Raw genomic sequence first — 25,141 nt, 5'->3', positions numbered from 1 at the left:
ACTGCTGTCTGCCCGTATGTGGGTCCACTTTCTTAACTTACGTGTCATCCCTCTTGATAACACATTTAAAAGATCACTAGCACTAGCTCTTGAGTTCTTATACTTTTCCTATCTGGCACCCAAACACACACAGACAAATACAGAACTCCATGGGTGTGGTGTATGTGCCAACCATTATTCATCTACAGTGAGTATTCCCTATACTCCATTATCATAATAAATTAATTCATGTTACCAAAATCATAATAACATGCAATTCTGCTAAGAGATTTTTCCACTCTTTTGTACTACTTGCAGAAAATCAGGACACCAAACAATGCAAACTCATTTCCTTAGTGACATTTACTTTCACACTTTACAAAAAATCTAAAAATGAACTTACCCTTGGATCAAGAGTAGCTAAAGGGCTGATATGTGCCAGCATAAGTGGCAGAAGTGTAGTGACAATGCACGCGTTACCAAGAACTTCAGTAGCAAGCACATCTTCAGCTCTCTCTCTGCCAAGAGCCATCAAGTCATTACAGCGCTGAACTATGGCTGCTGACATTGACAGTGTGCATTTGCAAGCTTGAAGTTCTGCCCAAGCTTTGCTGGTCTGTTGACTCTCCCTGTCCAATGGATTACTGCACAAACATAAAGTAAAAATTGGACAACCAATTAAATAGATAGTCTAACAGAAAGGACGGAAGCATTTACAAACTTGACACATTAAGTGATTGATACTTGCTACAATTTTTAGCAAAAGGCCTCTCCAAAACCATAAGAAATTTGGTCACATGGAAGGACAGCCACAGGTGCAATAATTAATGACCAGATACTTCTAGACAACTTGCAGAAGAAAATAGACAATTGGAAAACAAAGATAAGATTGTTTATTTCTGTCTTCCAATGTTTATTTCCTAAGGGAACTAAAGGAAAGTAACCACAATTCAGTTGTCATAAAACTACAGAGATAGGTGATAAAATAATCACTATACTGATCTGTCTGACGCTGTCTTCTTAACTTTACCATTACGAATAATGATACCCAGCAGCATGGTAACGGATGGGTAACCGTTGCCATCGTCCGTGGACCAAAAGTCGACAAAGTTGCAGGCCTTGAAAGCTTTAACAGCCGTGACGTCATCGTGTACCGAACATTTCATGTCGCAGAGGTCTACAATACAGACGTGGGTAAATCATATTACCTGCCGTCAATGCCATTCGTTCTGATGCACCATGCAGGACGACTTGAGCACCTACGTAGTTAGAGGTATTAATAGCAATATTGTCTATTGTTTTATACACTGTAGGGTGTTCTGTGGTGGAGTTCTGAACTTCACCATTACCAATAATGCTACCCTGCAGCATGTTTATTCCCTAAGGGATCACTATACTGATGACCTTAAGATTACAGTTCTGTGAATCATAGAAAATGACAAAATTTTACTCATTAGCTTCTGCAGTATAGTATGTGATTTGGGACTATGCAGGATGCATAATTTAATCCACAGAGTGAAACCTTTGCCAGCAAGTTGAACAGAGGTTGGATGACAAATATTAATATATTATTCCAAGCTGCTTTATCTATGTTTTATTGTCTGTACTACAATTCATAAATCATAGTGAATGGTGAGTAGTCATATGACAGTCTCTCTGTTAACCTGTTACCAGCTGTTTCCAGTAGGAGATAGATCTGGAAAAGTGCAGTTGGACACCTTTCATGTTGAATTAGGTCAAGACAGCACAGGCAGCGTGCAGTATTCCGTTATCTTGTTGAAAGGTAACGTTGTGAGGACCTCTTAGATAGGGCAAAGCCACTGACCTTAACATATCAGAAACGTAATGGCTGCTGCCCAAATGACTGTATGTGTAAACCGAGGGTGATACTTTTACACAATCAATGGCACCTTATTCTATCTGATTAGATGCTGGGCCAAAAGATGATGACAAATACAATCTGACAATGTTCATTTTCCTTGGTGGCTCCATATATGGAAATATCTATCAAGATGCTGTATGTAGAGCTGGGTCTCAACTGTATAGATGGCATGGTGCCCTTACTGTTTCCAGTGATGTGTGTACAACTATCGGTACACCTCTCTCTACAGCTTTGTCAGGGAAAACCACAACAATAGTCATTGCATTTCAGTGGTGCAACATATGTCATCGCACTATATATGTGAGGTGTGAGATGTGCTATATATGTGACATATGCATACAAGTGTTGTGTTGTGGGTATAAAGCTAGTGCTGAAATGAAAAACTTATTAAAAGATCATAGAAAATTAATTTTGCCTGCTTCTTTATTTTATTTTTTATGAAAATAACAATTAAACAGATTGTTATATTATTAGTAAGTAGGTATAACAATATTCTATTTCAGATATTATGAGCTGAAAAAGACACTGAAATAATCCTATGCCTTTCTTGTAATCTCATCAATATGTTTAAAATCCACTGCAAAATTTCCTGAACACAAGCCTAAAAAGTAGAAAGTAATTATTTAAATAAAAATAAAATTTTAATACATGACATTTTTAAATTGGATTAAAAAGTATAAAAGAATTTCTCCTAGCCCCATACAATTCCCAACCCTACATAGATAATCCTGAAATTTGTGATTGGGAATTTTTAATAGCTACAAAAATGCTTGCAAGATTTACAGTGAAAAATGTGTGGTGCATAACTGATGCATGAATCGTTCACCTCGCGTTTTTCAATATAAAGCTTACAAGTATTTTCATAGCAATTAATAAATTCACAAGCACAAATTTTATGGAGCAATTATTTTATACTTTTTAGTCTCATTTAACAACATGGTACATTAAAATTTTATTATACCTTGTTAATGAAATACTTTTATAGAACATAGAGGACAAGAGATAAGCCATCACCTTGTCTTAGCACAGTATTTTTATTTTTGTAATGAAAATTTATGTCTAAGTGGAGAATTGCCTCAGAATATTATTCTGTATCATATTAAGAAATGAGAATACACAAAGTAAACAAACTGATGTTTTCATCATTAAAACCAGCAATCAGATATGTAGCAGAAATAGCTGAACTTGAACTTGCATGAAGATCCTTAACAAGCAATGCCCCAACTATCACTAATCTGAGCCCACAGAAATTTAGAATGCTTTTGTATTTCCCCATATGATCTTCACAGAACCTGATCCCTCTAATTTGCTCTTATTCCTTAAATACTTCATCCATCCATCCATCCATATCAGTGCCCATACACTGCCAATGCTAGGTTGGGAATGGTATGGTACGTTTCCAATTTCGCAGAAAATCATACCTGTTTATTGGCTATTATTATGATGGCATCACCATTCCCAAAGACATTTTAAAGCTACTGCCTGATCCCATATCCCCTCCCGCCCCCTCCCTTCTAGGAGGAATCCATTTACATTTAGCGTCTAATGGATATCACATGGTGAAATGTGACTTCATTTCTTATAGCATTTGTGCAACTGTGGAACCACTCCAGCATTTATGTAAATGGATGTGGGAAACTGCCTAAGAACCACATCCAGGTTGGCCAGCACACCAGCTCCATTTGTTAATGCAAGAGGCTGCAGCACCTCCCAGTGTCCTGGAAACAGGTGCTTTAATGCGCTCCACTATCTGGGTGGGTCATATTAAATATTGTGTTTAGGTGTTATGTCCTCACATTTAGAGCAAATACTAGTATTTTTATCACAAAGATGAAATATTACTTCTGTTCTATATGGTATTTTAACCACTGGTTTCACTTTTATCGGATCTCATGATTTTGTAGGCCAGAAATTGGTGTAAACTGTAAATAAATAACCACAGAACACCCAGATTTTTTTTACATGAATTTGCTCTCCACCAGAATGCTTGATTTCAGCTGAACAGCTTGTCTCAGCCTACATTAATTTCTCTAATTGTTGAGCATGCCCATCCCAATTCTATTTTTTCGTTACTTATGTTGTAGGGCTTAGTGGTTTTTCTTGCAAGTCATTACCACTCTGCCTTCAGCAACTTTCTCTATTTGGGTTTTGTTATCTTCTTAAAATTATTTTGGTCAATCTTCTGTGTATATTTAAAGTACTTAATACCTGTACAGCTAACTCACCTGTAATATAATATTTGAGGGATCTGACCTCTTGATTGTGTTGTTCCATTGAAACTGAGGGAACAAGTAGAGAACATGAATATAGTCCCATCTGGCCCTTTTACAGAACTTAGGCCACCATCACCATTGCTTGTACGTCCTCCATGATTTCTCAGTCGAATTGCATACTTTACATTCTCCTTTATGGGCACTGGTTTGTCAAACTTAATTTCTGCTACATCAGCTACACAATCATCTGGACCAAATGTTCCACGTGCCATTTCCAGACTGTTCCATCGTTGTGTATGTGATGGATCATTGCCAACACTATTTTGCTGAAAGTAGTAAATATGATGATTATAAAAGACTGGTGTCCAAATTTAAAAAAAGGAAAACATACAGAAGTTGGAGTAGCTGAAATCAGTTTTGTTGCAGGAAGTGTACCTGTCCTGAAAGACTGAAGATTTCACACATTCTAATTAAATAACGTTACTTGCAGTACTGCTGACAATAAATAGTATAAGAATGGAACAAAATGTAGAAATGGAAATGAACACACAATTCTGGATTTTGTTAACAGGTTAACTCAAAGAGTCGGACTGAGACTTAAAATCTAGAGGTTTGCTTTTCTGAGTTGAAGTACCATGACTGTATGCCATCCAAGAAAGTTTTCATGTGATAAAACTCAGTCTGCAGATATATGATCCCTAAATTTTAAAATTCCATAAAGACTCTACTAGACACTAGTACACTAAGGAGCAAGGATTTGCTGCAGAAAAGATGGGTCACATCTAAGAAGTGGTAGTGGCAGTGCTGGATGGTGGACAAGACTACATCTTTGGATGGGCACTGAGTTCCACAATGTCAGCAACCATGGTCTTTTCTGAAGTTCTGTTGGGAGGGGCAGGCTACAAAGCAACTGCAGCAGCACAAGTGAACTGCCAAACACAGGCACTAGTGCCAACACTAGCAACCTCCATTTGCATAGCAGCATCTGTTTTCTGGACTGGCTGTCTAAGAATGAAGGCAAAGGAGGCAGCACACATCGTCTGCTGCATGGCCTCGTATATCTTTTTGGCTTCACCATACATAATGTGCTTTGTCATTTTTATCTCCTGGATCTTCTGTTCTTCAAGGAAGACACTGAATCCCTACTCCAAACAGGGTGACCCCTGGAGCAGCTGACACACATCGGAGGAGAGGACTAACCAACTCCATTGTGGGCAGCTTTACCAAATTTGCCACACGTGGCTTCTCCCTTACAACCAAGGGTAGTGTGCCAAAGTGCTGGCATTTAAAACTGCGCATAAGGCTGTATGCTTACCTGTTTTGACATGCTTTGGAGGTTTGGTTTTGTTAAATGTAAGGATAAAAGAGTCTGATTTGACAAGATCATGATCCACCCTTTTCATAATGTTTTGCACATTGACAATGCCTTCCTGGAACCACTTGGCTTTCAGTTCTTCTTGTGGTATGTCAGATCACTGGAAGTAACAACACCTTTGCTGTAGTTCAAGGTGTTGTGCAGTTTAGTTTCAATTGCATACTCCCCAAAACACTGAGCTTTCTAGAGGTTCTTTACTTGGGAATTAGACATTTCAACCAATATGGTCCGATTGCACAAGCACTTGACAGATTTTAAGGTTGCAGCAAGACCCTTTAAACCTTTCTTTATGTAGAATGGTGAAACGCAACTGAAAATGCCCTCTTTTCTTTTAGTTATTATGAAGATGTTCTGACAAACAGCTTGCATTCTGTTACAGCTGATTGAGTCAGGAGGACTAACTACCTGAGCCTTCTTGTTAGAATGCACGTTGGTACCTTCTAGTGGCACATACTTTCCACTGGGTGAAGGGAAGGGAAAGTTTCAAAGGATCCATCCTGGTCCCATGAGCATCTAGGGAAATAAAACCCCACCCAGATAGAGCCCCACGGGCCTAGGTAAGCCTTATACAATTGAAGTGTGATGGGTTCCCGAGAGGTTGCCTGCTAACGACTGTTTCACCTCAACTGCTATGTACCTCATCAGCATGCAGCACATCTTGAGATTGAAGAGGCTTTTATAGAAGTTTTTACCATCCTCATGATCTGGCGATCAAGTCAAGATCCCCATTCCCACCACTGTGTGCATGTTGATCACTGAAGTTTTCTCATAGCTTACTGTGACAGATGACTGGCAGTGCTTACCAGTCCCCAGTTCAGGAACCCCAGGGTCACTGAGCCCAGTCCTAGAAAATGAATGCCAAGCTCCTGAGGACCAGTCTATATGAGAGAAGGCCAACTGATTAAGTGTTTCAACAACAGTGAGCAACAGATGGAATGTGCTGCCATAATGAGGCTAATATGGTAACTTCACTTAGAGACATCATAAGAACACTTTTCAGGATGCAAACTTTGCATAAAAGAACACTCTGAAACCCTGAAATTGAACACTATGCAGCCAAGAGTGCTGACAGGCACAGAAAATGAGAGCATATTTGGTGACCAGTGTGTATGTGAGTGTGTGGAGAGGGAGGGGAGGTGGGGAGGAGGGTGGAGGGGAATCATGTCATTGCTGCTCTTCTCATTCTCAGAGTTAGGTCATTCTATCTCCATTACAGATACTTATAGGAGACCAGGTTGGTCAAATTTTAGAATGCTCTGGTGAATTCAACAAGTGTTTAAAAGCTGTAGTCAGCTTGGAGTCCATTGCTGCAAATCCACACCTGTTCAGCTGTGGAGCAGACTTCTGATCTCCAAGCCACATACTTGCCAGTCACTATGATGACTGACTGAGGGTGGGGGTCAAGCTAATCTTCTGTGGATGAAGAAATGATCTGCCCATTTTCATGCTGTTCAACTCAGGTGCTGGGCACCTGTGTCACCACTGCCGGAGCAGTACAACTACTGCCTTACCGGATGTCCCTTGTATTGCTGCTGGGTCTTCCAACTGGATGCCATCCCAACAAACAACAGGGACAAACAGATTTCTGAGGCTGAGTCTAAGCAAAGCTTCACTCATCGAGACGGCTGAAGCTTTGATGGAGATCCACAGCTATGCCAGGCTGCGGGGATGCACGGCTGTCACATCCTCCTGCAAGGGGCCACAGCGGTGGTCACAGGCAATACAGGACATGTGCTCTGCAAGTTCCTTGCTGGGCACTGATATGCCACCTCATGTTTTCAAGCACCTCATGTTTTCAAGCAGAACAGACTCAGCACGGTTGCTGGTAGGCAGCACCAGGAAGAAGAAAGACTGACCGTAAAACTCTTGCTAATTAATTACTGTTAGTTGAATGATGATTCATTAGTATTCTACAGGATCACTCATTCTCACTCCCTGTTTGACCTCCAGATAACAACATGACCCAAAACCGAGCTGTAACACTATAATACAATGAACGGTGTATCGCTTCCACAGAGATCACAAAAACAAAATTAGACTAATTACAATGCACAAAATGGCATTTAAGCAATCATTTTTCCCATGCTTGATAAGGGAACGGAATGAGAGAAAGCCATAATAACTAGTACAATGGGGCATACCTACTGCCATAGTGTAGATACAGATGTAGATAATTGGTTTCAAACCCAACAGGAATTAGTGTTGTCAGTGAATGCTGGTTATTCTCAACTACTTTCTGAGCTGAGATTGTCAAGATAACTACATGCAATGATATTTAAATCAAGTATCTTGCAAAAGGCCACTGCCTATAATAGCACATAAAACTGCACATTGCCAGTGGATTGAACAACTCATAAATTGGATAATAGCTGATTTGATGCAATAGAGTGGTCCAACAAGCTGCAATTTTGCCTATTTTTTTAATGATGCAAGACATCTATTACACCAACAACCCAATGAGGTATTTAACCTGCAATGTGTGAAGAGCTAAGTTGAAGCCAAAGATGGTTTCACAATGTTTTGGGGGTGTTTTCGTGCCGTGACTTGGTATCTCTAATTCAGGCTGCCATGGACATGAATCAGAACATTTATTACACAACTTTTGGTGACCATGTGTTGCCATTTCTTCTATATTTTCACAATGAGAATGCTGTGAATACTCCTGCTTCCAAAATGACCACAGCTGTGTTCACAGGACTGCACACATACATTTATGGTTTGATGAACACTCAGGCAATCTATTACCCCACAACTAATCCACTAAATCACTCACTCTCAGTCACACAGATAATGTCTGAGGCTATTTAGAATAATGGATTAAACATAGCAATCAACATCTCTTCAATGTGGTATCTCTGCAGCATCTAATTATCAGTGAGTGACTTTTGCTGGATATGGCATATCATATCCGTATGTTCCCTGCGCAGTCCTGTGAACTCATTGACAACTGTTATAAATGTGTTGTTGCTATTAGCAGCCTATTTACATTGGGGGGGGGGGGGGGGGTGGAAGGTGGAAGAAAGATGGGAGGGAAGGGAAGGAAGAAGGTAGAGAGGGAGAGATGGAAGGGAGGAAGGGAGAGAGGGAGGAAGGAGTGGCTAGGAAAGTGATGGGATGGCAGGATGGTGACGGAATGTGGTAAGGGTAAGCACAATGTTTGGATATGAGAGAAGTGGTGGGGAAAGTGATAGGAGAGAAAAGGTTAGGGTGTGGGGAAAAGTGGTGATACCGATAGAAAATGAGAAGGATACTAGCAGAGGTTTAGGTCTGGGACATTGTGTAGCAACTAAAGTCATTGGTGTTGTAATGTGCAGCACATTCAGCAACAGGACTATGACTATAATAATTGCTTCATTATCCATGTCATGTGGATCTCTGTAGCAATTACCAGATGGTAGCTCTACAACTTAATTTTCAGGCAGGTACAACATATTATGAAAAAAGAACAGTACAAGCAACAGTATATATAATAAGAAATTATAAATGTTTTAGTGTTTCATATGGTACTGAAGTGTCATTATTTGTTACTTACATCATCTAAAAGTTCCAGTTCATATTCATAAGTGCCAGCACCTCCATAAACACAGACACCGGCAATGACTATACCAGGTCTGTCAACAGAAAAGCAAATGGCGTCAGGAGACCCATTTCCTGTGTTCCATGTACGACTTTGATTGGTGCGGGTGAACCGAGATGGCAATGTGTGAAGAACTCTTCCACATGCCCCCTGTATGTCCTCCTATGAAACATTAGCACATATATATACTTGTTAGTCAACAAATACTGATGATAGCCAAATTGTAATAAAAAGTACTCAGGCAGACTTCATGCAAGAATTAGAAGAGAATAATCACTACATTATCTAACTTTAATCCATTATGGATGTGCAGCACTGTGACTGTGATGTATGAATGTTTCTAGAAACAACTGCAACGAGCAGCCTTTTGTGATGCTTCAATTTTTATTTAGCATGATCAGTTTTGAATCACATAGCTATTCATCAGATGGTAGTATACACTTTTAATGATGTTAAAGCAATATGGGGCTTGTATAACCGGGGCAAGATAGAAAAATGAAATTAGTAAGCACCGAATGTGGCGAGAATTATTTACAATACAATTGACTTAGGCTGCACTTTTAAGTTGATCTGATGGTGTAAATAATTATTGTTACATTCAGTGCTTATTAGTTTCATTTTTAACAATACAAGAGAAGGAAAGTTGGCACTCACCATATAGGGCACACACGCGCACACACACACACACACACACACACACACACACACACACACACACACACACACACACGTCTGCAGTCGCAGAGAGCTGAAGCTACACTGCGAGCAGCATCACCAGTCCATGATGGGAGTGGTGACTGAGTGGGGGTAAGGAGGAGGCTGGGGCGGGGAAGGGGAGCGATGGTATGGTGGGAGTGGCGAACAGTGAAGTGTTGCAGTTTAGACGGAGGGCAGGAGAGAAGGTGCGGAGGGGGTAAGTAGCAGAAAGGATAAAAATAAAAATAATAATAAAAAAAATTAAAAGATGGGGTGTGATGGTGAAATGACGGCATGTAGTGCTGGAATGGGAACAGGGAGGGGGCTGGATGGGTCAGGACAGTGACTAATGAAGGTTGAGGCCAGGGGGGTTACAGGAACGTAGGATGTATTGCAGGGTAAGTTCCCATCTGCGCAATTCAGAAAAGCTGGTGTTGGTGGGAAGGATCCATATGGTACAGGCTGTTAAGCAGTCACTGAGAAGAGGGGTACCATGTTTGGCAGCGTGTTCAGCTACAGGGTTGTCCACTTGTTTTTTGGCCACAGTTTGTCAGTGGTCGTTCATGCAGAAAGACAGCTTGTTGGTTGTCATGTGACAACCAACAAGCTGTCTTTCTGCATGAACCCACTTCAGAAACTCTATCTGCACCTGCTCATCAATTGAAAATTTAATACACCTCACGTGTAGCTTCAGGGAGGTGAAAACACGATAAGCTGAAGGAGCCAAGTCAGAGGGAATAGGGGGTGTGGTTCAAAACATCCCAAGCAAATGAGTCCAAGAGCACCTCGGTGGCTAAGGCTGTGTGAGGAAGGCGCTGTTGTGCAACAATCAAACTCCTCCTGTCAGCATTCTCCTCCTTTCGTTTGAATGCTCCTTTTGAACTTTTTTAGAGCATCAGAATATCCTTGTGAAAATATATTAAAAACAAATATTCCAAGACTTACCAAGCGGGAAAGCGCCGGTAGATAGGCACAATAAATAAAACACACAAACACACACACAGAATTTCTAGCTTTCGCAACCGACGGTTGCTTCTTCAGGAAAGAGGGAAGGAGAGGGAAAGACGAAAGGATGTGGGTTTTAAGGGAGAGGGTAAGGAGTCATTCCAATCCCAGGAGCGGAAAGACTTCCCTTAGGGGGAAAAAAGGACAGGTGTACACTCGCACACACACACATATCCATCTGCACATATACAGACACAAGCAGACATTTGTAAAGGCAAAGAGTGAATTAGACAGTCTTCCCCTGGGGCAGAAATTCAACCAATATGATGCCTTTTCCCTCCCAGAACACTGTGGCCATGAGTTTTTTTTTCCAAAATTGCAATTTTGATTTTTTTGGCACATGGAAATTGGTGTGACACTGCTGTGAGACTGTTTTTTAGTCTCAGGTATGTAACGAGCCACACATGTTTATCTTCGGTCACAATAGAGTTCAGAAAATGTTCACCTTACAGTTCAAGTCACTCAAGAAACTCACGGAAGCTACTGACCCAATGTTTCTTCTGCTGCTCTGTCAGCTGTTTTGGAAGCTATCTTGTCCACAATTTCTGCTATCCCAGCATTTCACTGAGTGTCTCATATAAGAGAGTTCTGGAGACTTGTGGAAACAATGTAGAAATTTCATCCATTGTTAACTGACAGTTTGTTACATTTTTTGCACCAAATAACAGTCAAAATGGAAGGTCTTCCATCTCTCTAATCATCATGAACATTTGTTCTGCCTTCACTGAACTCCCTACACCACTTACGCACAATCATTCTGTTCATAATATTCACTGTACCATTTTGATTTGCAAAAATATTTTGGCAGTCATTAGTCCTTCTGCAAACAGAAAGCAGATCACAGCATGTGGCTTGTTCTTGGCAGGATTTCTTACCAACATCTTTCACAGAGCTGGACACTAGAATGTGAGTTTACTTACTATGATATTGCTGTGATGCTTGCTTTGGTCAGGGGAACCCCCTCTAGCACTCATTGCTGTCAAACCTAAAAACCAACCTCTTATGGTCACAGTACTTAGTTTCTGAACACCTCTCTTGTTCTCGGGCCCTTATCCCCAAACAACAGTTTCTTTGAATTAAGTAGATGCGAGCTGAAAATGCAGTGAATCCTTCAATCCTGTAATCCTCCTGGTCTCAATATCTGCTCCTGGCCCACACCACCTTTACCTTTGCCTCGTGATTGTTCAATCACCCTGCATTCACACCCTTCTTCTCCATAACTTCCTCTTCCTTTGTTTTATCTCCCACTTGCAATCCAATCCTCTACATCACTGTGTTCTCTATCCAACTTCCACTACCTGCAACTGGAATGAGTTCACTACTGCCACATCTGAGTCCCATGCACCTCGTAGCTCTCCCTCTCAGCAGTCAGCCATCCTTCCCTAACCCTCCCTGTCACCACCTTCTGTCTCCACTCATCCATTTGTCCTGACAACATCCCTCTGGGGTAATGAAGGTAGGTGTGAGGGTGTGTGTGGGGGAGTGGCAGGGGGAAGGGGGTGCACCCTATCTCTCTCTCTCTCTCTCTCTCTACTAGTTAGCTCCTGAAGATACTGACTGAAACCTTAGATGACAAAAGGGAGAGAGGTCTGTACACACAGGTGGTTGTCAGCTGGGAGGGGAGTCATTGGGTGCACAGGATGGGAATGTGGTGCCTGCGAACTTGCTCTAGTATAGACAGGGGAAACTGCATGTTGCATATAATGATGTGAAGGCTAGGAGATAGAACACAGAAAGAAGGAAATGTGAGGAGGAGAGTGAGAATGTGGAATGAGTGAATTGGCATGAGGGTGGGATGGGAGGGGGGTAGCAGGGGGGGGGGGGGGCAGACTCTTGTGTTAATTGGTGGAAATAGGGGTGTTACAGGGGATTAGCAGAAACTGAGGCTAGGAGGACTGTGGGTTCAGAGGATGTGTTGCAGGATCAAATCTCATTTACATAATTCAGAGAAACTGATATAAGGGGAGGACAGATAGATGTCCAAATGGCAAGGGTTCTAAAGCCACCTTTGAAGCTGAGCAACTTGTTCCCCAATGGGTGATCAAATCTGCTCTTGGTTTCATTTTGGTTGTGGCTATTCATTTGAGTGGGCAGCTGGTTGTTCGTCATGCCCATAGAGAAGACTGTGAGAAAAGTTACAGCAGAGCTAATACACGATTTGACTTCTTTCACAGGTGGCACTGCGTCTGATAGGGTGTGCCTATTATGTGACTGGAATAAGATGTGCTAAGGTTACTTCTGTCATCCAGGGTAATAATACATCAAATGAAGAGAAAGGGTCCAAACAGTCACTCCATGTACACTACATGAGTTATTTTGGCATCTTTTAATGAATTCTGGGAAGCAGGGGAAATATTTAGGATAATGTTAAATTTAATCATAGTGTGATACAGGTAGGTAACAAGTGTTTAAAAAACGCTGAATTTTTGGAAGATGCAAGTTTATTTTAAGTAAATGTATGCAAATAATTATCAGTTTGCTAGAACTATGTTTATAGCAAGACAAAGGCCAAGAAAATACATTCAACCAGTACTACCACACATTATGCATATTCACTGCTCTGTATGAACAGCATACTACCAAAGACATATACTTACATCTGTTCCACTTGACTGAGATGCCAACTCTGCAATTATACGTGCCAGAAGGTGACAGCAATTCTTTATTAGTTCTTGGGAGCGAGTCACTCTCTCCTGGCACAGTGCTTGCTTTACGGGAATAGTGACTAAATCCAGTAACCTGTCAAGAACATCTCTGAAGACCCAGTTATTTACTATGCAACTACCTTCCAGCTGGAACACAAAATAAGTGTTGTGGTAGTTCACCAAATATAAAATAAACCAGATTTATTTATGTTTGTCATGGTTTAAGAGTCAGTTCAGTATTTGGTTATGGAAGGAAAAAAATTATTAATACTTTTGAAGATTTTGTGGAAATCTGCCAGATAACCACATTACAAAAAATACTGAGAACACACAAACTATGAAAAATCATTAGCTATCAACACATTATATAATACAGCCTGCCTGAAATAGAAGTCATCTATTGAGTTGGAAAAAAATGTACAGTGATGAAACATAAACCAGATTTTCAGTAGGTTTTTGATCCCACATTCATCAAATGGGGAAAGAAAAATATAATGAAACTGCTGGGGAAAATGAATTATAAAATAAATATTAAGGAAAATAATTTTGATTTATTAGATTCCACTTATACAACCAATACCACTTTTACTGAAATTGCCATATGTAACAACCAACAACACATTTACCTGACTCCTGTAGCTCATTTGTTCTACAAGTATAGGATAATGGTGTCCATCAATACTGGGAACCATTGGTAAACCTGTATTGTCAGAGGGACTAAGCTGTCGTCTGAGAGACACATCAGATGCATCCAGGGTGCCACATAATATAGGAAATGTTGAACGCAGTCGAACAGTTGGACTACACAGTGCAGCTAATACCGCACTTAACAACTGATCCAAATTGGCTGTAATTTCTCCAGGAGCCTATAATGAATACAATCAATTACCACTTGCATTTAACTAATGACTTAATAAATATTTATCAAGACTCTATAATAAAATTTTAAATGACACAAATTATACATCAGAAGTAATATCAAACAATAATAATATTCTACATTGAACGATTCATTACATAAGATAAGATACTTTATTGTCACATAACATGTTTTTATACAATCAATCGATTGAGAACATTGGTGAATCGTCAGTCTTTAACCTAAGTTGTTGCAGTATTTTATATACTACAGGAAATACATAATACATACATTGCTTATTACAATAAAAATACAACATTATATTTTAAATCTTTTTGTAACTCGTCAAATCATTACCATAGCCTTCAAACACCTATATGAAAAATAGATTTACTGAACGGGATACAAACCGCCATTCAACCTATAATTCTATTTATAAACATGAATATACAGTGAATGTGTATACTTTGTATCTATATGGCTTCGAAAGTGTACCATTTGTACTTGTATCCTTACTCCCTACTCCTATTTATAAATTCAGAAACTATAACATTGCTGTTTATTCATTTAGAAATTCTTATAGATTATAATAACATTTGCTTTTTAGGTATGTGCCAATGGTCTCCAATGTGGATTTCCCAAATATTGACCTTATCTTATTTCTGATCTTCAGAGCCATTTATGTCTAGTTTCATAGGGATGTGTGAATGTATTTCCTTCAAACAGATGCGAGTTTTTCTGTTCAAAGAGAAGTGTTTCATATATGAAGAAGGAAGGGATTGTCATGAAGTCCAGGCTTTTGAATAGTGGTTTGCATGAATGTCTACTATTGGTTCCTGTCATTGCACAGATTTTTTTTTTTTTTAAAGTTTGAAGATTCAAAGGAGATTTGTCTTTTCAGCACACCAAAAAACTATTCTATATCTTATAAGTGTTGTGAAATACACTTGGTATACAGTTAAATCCGTTACTTTGTGTAGTACCCTCATTGCATAAACTAAACTATTTAATCTCTTCAGTAAACTGTCCACATGGTCGATCCATTGCAAGTTTTTATTTAAAGTTATCCCAAGAAATTTTACAGAATCAACTGTGGTCAGTTCTTTACCTGAATATTCTATTTGTGATATACATTCAGTAGTTTGTTTGGTCCTGAAGTGTATGATTTGGGTTTTTTCAAGATTTAATTTCATAGCATTATCTTTTATCCATTGTTCAAGTTATTGTAGAGTTTGTTTCGTGGTCCTTACTAATTCATCAGTGTTTTTGCAGAAGACTACAGCAGTTGAGTCATCTGTGTAAAGTATTGTATCTGTATTTACTTTGCTAGGCATCTCATTTATGTAATATAAGAACAGAAGTGGTCCTAATATCGAGCCTTGGAGCATGCCGGCGTGAATTTCTTTTCAGCTATAGCACATTTTCTCTCCCCTTTGATGTATTACCACCCTTTGGTATCTGTTTTTGAGATAAGATGAAAACCATCTAATAGATTTTCCATGGAAGCCATAGGTACCCAATTTTTGGAGCAGTAGCTTATGGTTCACTGTGTCAAACACCTTTGAGAGGTCACAAAAAATACCAGATACACTTTGTCTGTTGTCAAGGCATTTACTTACTTTAGAGATTAGTTCATTTACAGCTTGTAAAGTGTTTTGTCCCTTCCTAAACCCATATTGGTTATTGAGAATAATATTACCTTCCTTATTGTACTTTTCTAATTGATTACATATTATTCGTTCAACTATTTTAGAGAAAACTGGGAAGGGTGGAAATGTACTAAATCATGTTTTCCCTTTTTGTAGATTGGACAGACTTCAGCATATTTCAGTCTGTCTGGAAAGCAGTCCTCATCAAATGATTGGTTTATTATTTTACAGAGTTGAGGTGCAATGCTGTCACTTCCTGCCTTTATGATATTTGTTGAAGTTTTATCCCAGCCAACAGATTTAAGATTTTTTAGGGATTGTATGATGTTTGCTACTTCATGGCATATATACAAATATAGCATAGGTTACAATCCTTGATACATAACATAATAACATATTCTTCTGGATATGTCACAGAAAAATGGTTTGCTGCTATTTATATACATTTTTTTCAAAACACTTCTTACTCTAAGTTTAACAATCTAATGTGTAGAATGGATTTTGTAGAAAGAATTTCTTTTGCTGAAACTTAAGTGTCACTGTGGGAAGAGTTATGACAATACTGGGCAGTGCATTAGCTAACTTCAGTCATGAATACTGACACCCTTTTTTCATTCAGTGCTTTTCTGTGGTTGCTGATGTCAATTTTTTATTTATTTCTGGTACTGTAATCATGTAAATCAGAATATGTGTTATGGTGTGGTATTTTAACAGGATATATAGCTTTTAGAATATATATACATTTCTTATCATCAGCACAACAGTTCTTACATGAAGTTAAAACAATTTTACTGACAGACCACTACATATAATTACCAAAAATTATGGTGTACCAAAATTTGCACAGATTGTTGTGTTTCCATTGTCAACAATGAAGTAAGAGTTAATGATGACTGAAAATTACTAGTATACAAGAACAAAATGCAATTAAGTCTGAAATGTTGCAAAAAGAGAATATGCATTAATTCAATTATTAAGGTTATCTATGACTTTAATGAGCAGCATGATCACACTGAAAACCTGCACTTCACAGAAAGTTACATAGTATGGATGCAGATGTACATCAACTACACTTCTGGGGACACAGTTTAGTGGAGCCTGATATGTCAAAAGAAGAGTGGAAAAATGTACTACACAGGACCATTTCTATACAGAAGAATATAAATCTGAAAAATTAAACAACTAAAATACATTTGTTTAAGAAGTTGTCTTCATGCTAACTACAAACACAGTAAGCCGTTACAATCTACATGCTTTACAATAGAAATTTTTTTAGTCTACAGATGTATAAGGAAGGGAAGGCTAAGAGTGTTTAATAAAAGAGATAATATCTTGCAAATTAAGTAGCATACCTGACTTCACTAACACAAACAGTAGGATTTGGACATTTCATCAAAAACTTGTCTTTGCGAACAGTGACAAGATACTACATGGAAATGCATCAGATGGAAAATTCATTTGAGAAAACTATACAGTGACAAAGAGACAAAATGGCTGCTGTGTCCTTCAGAAGGTGGAATTTCAGTACTGCCAAACACACACACACACAAAAGACAAATACACAAAGAACAAAATTGATATAGACCATAGACAGGTAGTGTACTTGGCTTTTCTCTTTTAGTATAACTGATGTTTTTGGTGACAGGAAAAGCATCTGGGCACAAAATTAAAATTAAAATAAAAAATTTTCAAATAAGAGACAGTGATAATCACTCATTGACTGACCCTGCCACAGGTAGGACAAATGCTGAACAAAAGAAAGAAAAGGTTGATGTTCAGTCTATTAAATATCAATTTACACTGAAATTTGAGTAAAATTTTTAAGGAGAGCCTCAGAACAGAAGTAGTATAAAATTTTGGAGTACTATTATAGAGAGAAGCAAAGCATAATTACATTTTACAGGAATTTTATCTTACCTTATCCATACTTGCTAACAGATCACACAGAGAAGTCCACTTCAAATAAGCTGTGGGATAAAATGCATGAAAACAAGAGACAAATGTTTGATGGCACTCTTGTAATATACTCGTTGTCATTTTCATGTAGGGAGTTGAGCCTGCAACCCAAATAAAGATAGTTAATTTGATACATTACTATGAGATTTTAAATATTTTTAATGGGAAAACAGAGCAGCAGATTGAACTCCTAGGCACATAAGACAACAAAATGACAAATTTGAATTCGCAGCAAAATTATCGTGAATTATTGTGTAATAAATATTAGTACCTCCAGAATACCCCGACATTACATGTCTGATGTTGAACATACTATATTTCTTTTTTTAGCCATGTTTTATTTAAACAAATGAATGGCCTTTCACAGTACATACAGCAATTTTACATAAAGTTTTACTGAATTCATGCATGATGTGATCTACGCTTAACTTAAAAATTTGCATTGTGCTTTAAAATTCATGAGGATTTTCCTTTTAAGTAACTGTATCAACTACTTGCAAGGTGAATCTTTTTGTTAACTTTAATCAGAAATGTTTGTTTTCATTTTTATTTCTGAATAGCTTATAACAAGTAATTTTTAAAATAATAATACTAAAGCTCCTAATTTAATTGCTGCAAGTTACAAAAAAAAAAAAACACCTATTCTTTACTGAAAAATAATGTCTCGCAATGAAAGATATGCTACACACCTTTCTGATTCCGTACTTTCCCACTTTTTCGTGGAATGTGAAAACTAGGCAAGTGATCTGATAGAATCTGCCTCAACAGTGCTCTCACATCTCCAATACATTCTGCCAAACGAACTGATTCAGTTTGAAGTTTCTTTGAACCAACTAGAATAAAATACCATATATCATTAACAATATAGCTCAGGAACAGTATCATTGTGACATTTCAATTTGATATTAATTTTCACTACCTCTTTATTAGAGCATAAGAAATGTCAATTAGGCACTCAGTTTCCAAAACATATCACAAAGAGATCATAGTTATTTTTATACAGAATGACAGGAAACATCACATTTGTTCAAAACACAACCTTGCACGAGTCTTCCATAATTGGTTGTATGGCAGACTACAAATGGCAGGTTTGGGTAGCCATTCATTAATTTAAAAATGGGGTTTTGTGACTTTCTTACAAGAGTTTAAATATCTGCAATCCTATAAAATCTGTTTCTATTGAATTTTATTTCATTTTTCTATATGTGGAAAAAAAGTTTTAATTGTAAAACAAAATTGCAAATGGTTTGAAAACAGCCAGAGAAAATTAATAGTGTGTTGGGCAAAAATGCTCAAACAGCTAACACAATTAGCAGATATCTACATGTTTCATTTTTTATCTACCTTAATAGTAAACAAAAAAAAATTTAATTTGTGTAATACCTATATGAATACTAATCATGTACTGACTATTCATCTCTGCTTATGAGGAGGAAACATCAGCAACCATAAGAGTTTTATGCTGTTTTTATGATTAACGTAGGGACTACCACACTTTATGTTTACTCCATCGTCTTCTCAATCATCAGACTGTCTCTTTCTTATCCTCAGCCAGTACATTACTATCTGAACAGCACAGCAGAAATACTCAATTTCAACAAAGTAAGATCCTCTCAGTACCACCACACAACACCGTCATGTTTACTAAATCATTTTCTGTATCCGGTACCTGACGTTGGAACAATCTTCTTCAAAATATCAGAAAAATTAAATCACTTCCAGGCTTCAAAAGCAGCTAATGGCTCACCTTCTCTCACAATAGCTATCTCTCCCACATACTGGTCTGTAGCCCACACTCTTCAATCCCCCTCCCACTACAAGTTTTCCCTACTCCTCACTTACAGAGTTGCTTACTTAAATCAAGTTCTCTCCTAACAGCCACTATTACTGTCATTTCTCGTTCTTCATTCTTTCTTTTTCTGACAGCACTAAACAGGATTTAAGTTGTTCTAAACTAGTCTATATTATTTTTAAATCACTTTGTTTTATTTTTACTGTTATTATTGCCATTTATCCTTACTTTCATTGTTGTGAACTATTATTATTATTATTATTATTATTATTATTATTATTATTATTATTACTACTATTATTATCTTATTATCATCTCTAAGATTGTTATCATTTTTATGAATGTCTTGGTAATATATCTGTATGTGATGTTCCTGGTAAGATGTAAGAGAAGGCCTTAAGGCTCCAATCTGGTCAGGCTAAATAACCAAATAAAATAAAATAAACAATTAGCAAGGATTTAAGAGTGTAGCAAAGTATGACTATATTGTGAACATGAATCAATATCAACAACAGACAAGACCCTATATAAAAATGGCATCTTAACTAACAAATTCCACACTTCATGGTTTGCACTACAACCAAGGAAGATATTATATTCCATCTAAAACTATGAGATAATATTCAGCAACAATACAAGTTATAAATGGCATTCCCACACAAAGGCAAAGCTTAAACTGAAAAACTCCTCCAAAATAACTGCAAGGAAAATTGTGGACCTTGAAATAGTAATGGGAAGAACATATCAGTTCTGCAATAGACATGAACAAAGAGTGCAAATAATTACAAAAAGCAATGAATAATAGAATTCCACCTTTCAGTTACAACATAGGTTACAACTCTTGAAGTTCCTGGTTTATGTCCGTGATTTCATATGCAAAAAAAAAAAACAGAGTATCTGCGAACAGTGAGAGCTCATTCTGACAATTACTGTGAGAACTTCTGATTGTGTTTATTTTCAAACATAAAACATTTACCTTTCTGAGTAATATTCTCATCTGAAACCTTGTTGTACAGTAAAACTGTGTGTCAGACCAGTACTCAAACCTGGGACCTCTGCCTCTGGTAGATAAGTGCTCTACTAACTGAACTATCCAGTCATGATTCATGGCACACCCTCACAGCTTTACTTCTGCAAGTACCTCTTCTTCTACTTTCTAAACTTCACTGAAGATCTCTGTTCATATCTGGATGAGAGGATGAAATGGGAAAATGGCTTAGCCAAAGTTTGAATCTTCAAGGAAGTTTTCAACGATCACGCACACTGCTACTGGATGACAATTCATTATGGAAACAACCCCTAGGCTTTTGGTAAGCCATTTCTCTGCTATATCCTATCTTCCAGAAATGTTAGTCTTGCAAGATATACAGGAAAATTTCTGTGAATTCCGGAAGAAAGGAGAAGAGGTACTGGCAGAAATAAAGTTATGAGGGGAGGTCATGAGTTGTGATTTGATAGCTCCTTTGGTAGACCAATTGCCCACAAAGGCAAAAGTCCTAGAGTTGTGGTCCAGGACACAGCTAGGAAGTTTAAAACCAGCGCACATTCTGTTACAGAGTGAAAATTCATTCTGGAATATTCTTATCATTCTTCAATTATTTATCCTGAATAATCTTGCCTACAAAAAAAGTAAGTGGTTCTAGCATTTACAGCAATGTATTCACACTCAGAGGGTCTAAAATGACTAGTTGTTAGCTGAAAATTTTTAATATTGGGATTGTTGATGTCTTTTAAATCCATTTTAAAACTTTTGTTCACAATAACTGACTTACTGCTGGAAGATTCCATTTTCTTCTTCATGTGACTGTTATAATTGTAACAGTGATCTGAGGATATATTCTTTCAGTTAAAAATGCAAAAGACTTTGCTAGAATTACAGTCAGAATTTTTTTAAAGGAAAAAAAGACATTTGCTCTTGAAATGAACATGGTTGCATGCCCCATGCAAGCCTTTGGGTTTCATGTCACTATGGTGGCTTCACATGCCAATTTTGCTACTAATTATATGAAGTAGTTTCTCATTTAGTCTAATGAGGCTGAGTGAACAATGTTCTAGACATTTCCATCACAGAAAAAATTGAGGATACCACTGGCAACATAACCAATAAGTCTGTTCCATAGAAAGCTCTTTAGATTCGCCATGTTCCACAAGAAAACTGTCAGGGATAAAGGAGGAGTCAGAGTACACTTCAATAAGAGAGAGGTAGCTTTAGAAACTTTATATGTACACTGAATAATAAACTGCCGTTTCATGAACAAAACAGGCATTTGTATACTCAAATAATATTGGCTACCATTTGAAGTAATTTAATAACAGCCACAGGTGAACCAGGTTGCATATTTCTGGTAGGACAGGCTCCTGTATGATGCACGTTATTTCATCCATTCATACCTTCCTAAACATGGACTTTACACTGAAGCTAACAATCAGGTTTACAGGTAAAATTCACTCTCCCTTCACATGTTCCACAGGATGTATTGAGTTCTTCATGTAAGGATCCATTCGACCAACTGAAGATTACAACTTGCAGGCCTCATTGACTAGCAAGAAACAGTCACTGCAACTCTAAATACCATTCATCAAACTACCAATCATTGCTAATATTAAATGAGACAATAAGAAACAGCATTTCCAACACTTTTGCCATGGAAAAAATTATGACATGATTCCAGCCCAGTAGAGGGGTCATGATGAAATATAAATGGACTCTCATAACACTGTACAGCAATTTCTAGAAGGAGGTCCTGCAACATTGGGCAAAAAATCAGCTTTATCCATTTAATAATAGTTATTTCACAAAATGATTGACTCTACATCCAGAAACTATTACCTTATCACAAGTGTGCACTGGCAGAAAACCACCACAGTGAGGCTAATATGACATTCAAGCATTTACATAAGCATAAAGAAGTCAAAACTATATCAAACTATAACAGAAATAAATCAGCAATGTTTTGATTATTACAGAATTTCAATGCCAATTTCTCCCATGTTCATTAAAATTTGTGGTGTCTAACCTTGATTTGGGTATATCTCATTTGTATATGTACGCAGAAGTCTAAGTGTTGCCCTGCTTATATACATGAGCTTTTCTAAATCTAGCATCGCTGCTAGGTGTCCTGATGTTGTGCCATTCAAATGTGTAATGTCCATGACAGCAGCTTTGAAAGTATTCCAGCTCCACTGTAGAAGAGCCAGGAGTGACTGGAAACATTCCTGCAACAAAGAAGATTATGTGAAAAAAAACCTCATGCACAGGAAGAAAACAAGCCTCATGTAAACAAATTAGTGTCTAAGTTGTTGAAAGTATTCTACAAAATATTTAAAAACAATTATTTAAATTCACAATTTACATTAATAAGTATTGCCTCACTCATGGAGTTCACTCACCCTTGACACGGAATGAGAGAATTCTCTACTCAGTATATATACAGGTTCTGACTGGTCCAGCTGGCGGTTTGGTGCTTGATTTTCAGGTGTAACAATACGGTACAGGAGCTGTGGAATCTGCCCTGCATTAACATCTGTTCCATTGTTTGATTTTTTTGATGATTTAAAGTAAAAAACTACCCTAGAGGAGAAATATTTATGGTAATTTAGACAACCAACCACAGAAAGTAATTAAACACATGTAATTTCATTTGCATATAGACTACAGCGCCAGTGATGACACTGATTTTGAAACTTACTGGTCTTCTGTTGTTACCATCCCTTGTCCGCTTGAACCACAGTCACTTGATGGTCCACTCACTCGTGCCCAAGCTACATACCACCTATTAGCCTGAATAAACAATAAAATCATTACTGTAGTTGGTAATTTTTAATACTAAAAATTTACTGACAGGACATGACTTATTTGCTTGTATGTAAAACGAGGAATAACCTGCAAGGGAACGGGTTCTTCAAAGAGCATGGGATACTTCTGACGTGGACCACATTCATAAGGAACTTCCTCTGTCTCAGCTAACATCTCTCCATCAATTTCCTGCTCACCTCCATCGACACCAATGTCAAATAACTGAAACAAGTAAGAACACGTCACTTGCAGAAATGAATTGGAAGTAATTTGCGTTAAGAAATAAAATGGTACATCAGTTTCATTACGGTATGTTTTAGTAACATTGAAAGTGCCATATTATACTCAACAAACTTCAGCGAGGAATGAGGAAATGCCTACATAAGTAAACAGTACTGACTACTTCACCATCTGAGCCCCAAAACCAACTTTGTAGCGGCTCAGTGATCGTCATTAAAGTTCAGGTACCATGACAACAGCCATTGTGTGGTTACAAATAAAAAGTTCATACATTTCTTTTATCTATACCACAAACCATTTCAAGATTTTTCTTTTATACCTTGAGCAAAACACAATTTCTTGATTTTCTCTGTGTACCCCTACCTGTTTTTGTGATGTTACACCATCATCAGTGGGTTCTCTTTCCTCTACTGTAAAATGTAAGTAAATGTTGACTGAAAATTTATGGGTAAACAGAAGAAACCAACAAACTGTGTTTTCCTCAAGGTGGAAACATCAAAAAAATAGTTTCATAATCAATCAAACATGGACACAGACATGGAGCTTTCAGATGAAAATTACCAGGAAACGAATACAGTAAATTTTAGGGCAGTAACCAACCATCTCCACAGTCTATGATGAGCTCTCCCATTTTGTCCATGTTCACATTCTCAGTAGCATTGAAGCACATAAAATCACAAATGATGAGTACCACAGTACTGGCATATGTTTTAACTATTTGACTTCACAAAGAATAGTACATCTTATTAGTAGCAATCTTTAGCACGGAGCATGGATTAGCAAAGTTATTGTAATAGACTTAACAGTGCATCATAAACTAGAATATAACAATTTGCTAAAGTAAATAGTCTTCAAAATGAAATTATGATGAATCACAGATAGAAAAACATTCTATTTATACAGGCAGTAGCAGACAAAATCACAACTACAGTTTTTAGAATCCAGCAAAAGAGAGAAAAAGGTTGGAGGAAATGAGACTAGTTATGGAATAAACAGATCACCCACAGATCCAACAAGGGAATTGTCCAATCCAACATGGTTAAACCTACCCTGGAATTTTGCATGCAGGAAGAACACATCGGAAAATTGCAATTTCAAAATTTCTGCTGTTAGGACACACTGCAAATACTTAAAAAAAATTACAAGGTACTCAATTTTGCACATTCAGCACCTCTTATAACAGCAGCTTGTATAGCCCTTCCTGCCTAGTGCACAACTCGGCAAATGAGACAAAGCAGTCTTTACAAGACAGCATAGTGTAACATAAAAGTCCAGGGTGCACACTTGCAGATCTTAAACACCTACACCATACCAAAAAAGTCAAGTATCATACATTTTTTGAATAACTTGCTGGTCATATTGACAGTTAAGCTGTTTCAGATGTAATGCTTCGAAAGCTGACTGGCGGATGAGAAAAAAAGAATCAAGAATGTGTCTGATGTAGCATTACAGATGACCTCCATTAATAGCGACTTTA

General features: G+C 37.7%; 1 protein-coding gene across 1 annotated transcript in view; it reads right to left on the bottom strand.

Annotated features, from left to right (window-relative positions):
• Positions 1 to 25,141, bottom strand: part of LOC126267346 (E3 ubiquitin-protein ligase MYCBP2) — a 1,244,949-nt gene that overhangs the window by 1,032,107 nt on the left and 187,701 nt on the right. The window contains exons 21-31 of the mRNA XM_049972469.1: positions 23,512 to 23,646; positions 23,318 to 23,409; positions 23,019 to 23,199; positions 22,646 to 22,844; positions 18,526 to 18,669; positions 17,798 to 17,937; positions 13,999 to 14,238; positions 13,325 to 13,519; positions 8,982 to 9,188; positions 4,087 to 4,400; positions 383 to 623 (exon numbers count right to left, since the gene is read on the bottom strand). Of these exons, the coding sequence (XP_049828426.1) occupies positions 383 to 623; positions 4,087 to 4,400; positions 8,982 to 9,188; positions 13,325 to 13,519; positions 13,999 to 14,238; positions 17,798 to 17,937; positions 18,526 to 18,669; positions 22,646 to 22,844; positions 23,019 to 23,199; positions 23,318 to 23,409; positions 23,512 to 23,646 (2,088 nt within the window). The remainder of the gene's footprint in view (positions 1 to 382; positions 624 to 4,086; positions 4,401 to 8,981; positions 9,189 to 13,324; positions 13,520 to 13,998; positions 14,239 to 17,797; positions 17,938 to 18,525; positions 18,670 to 22,645; positions 22,845 to 23,018; positions 23,200 to 23,317; positions 23,410 to 23,511; positions 23,647 to 25,141) is intronic.

Source organism: Schistocerca gregaria, chromosome 4, assembly GCF_023897955.1.
Source record: "Schistocerca gregaria isolate iqSchGreg1 chromosome 4, iqSchGreg1.2, whole genome shotgun sequence".
NCBI lineage: Eukaryota > Metazoa > Arthropoda > Insecta > Orthoptera > Acrididae > Schistocerca > Schistocerca gregaria.
This window is presented reverse-complemented; position numbering and strand designations above follow the sequence as displayed.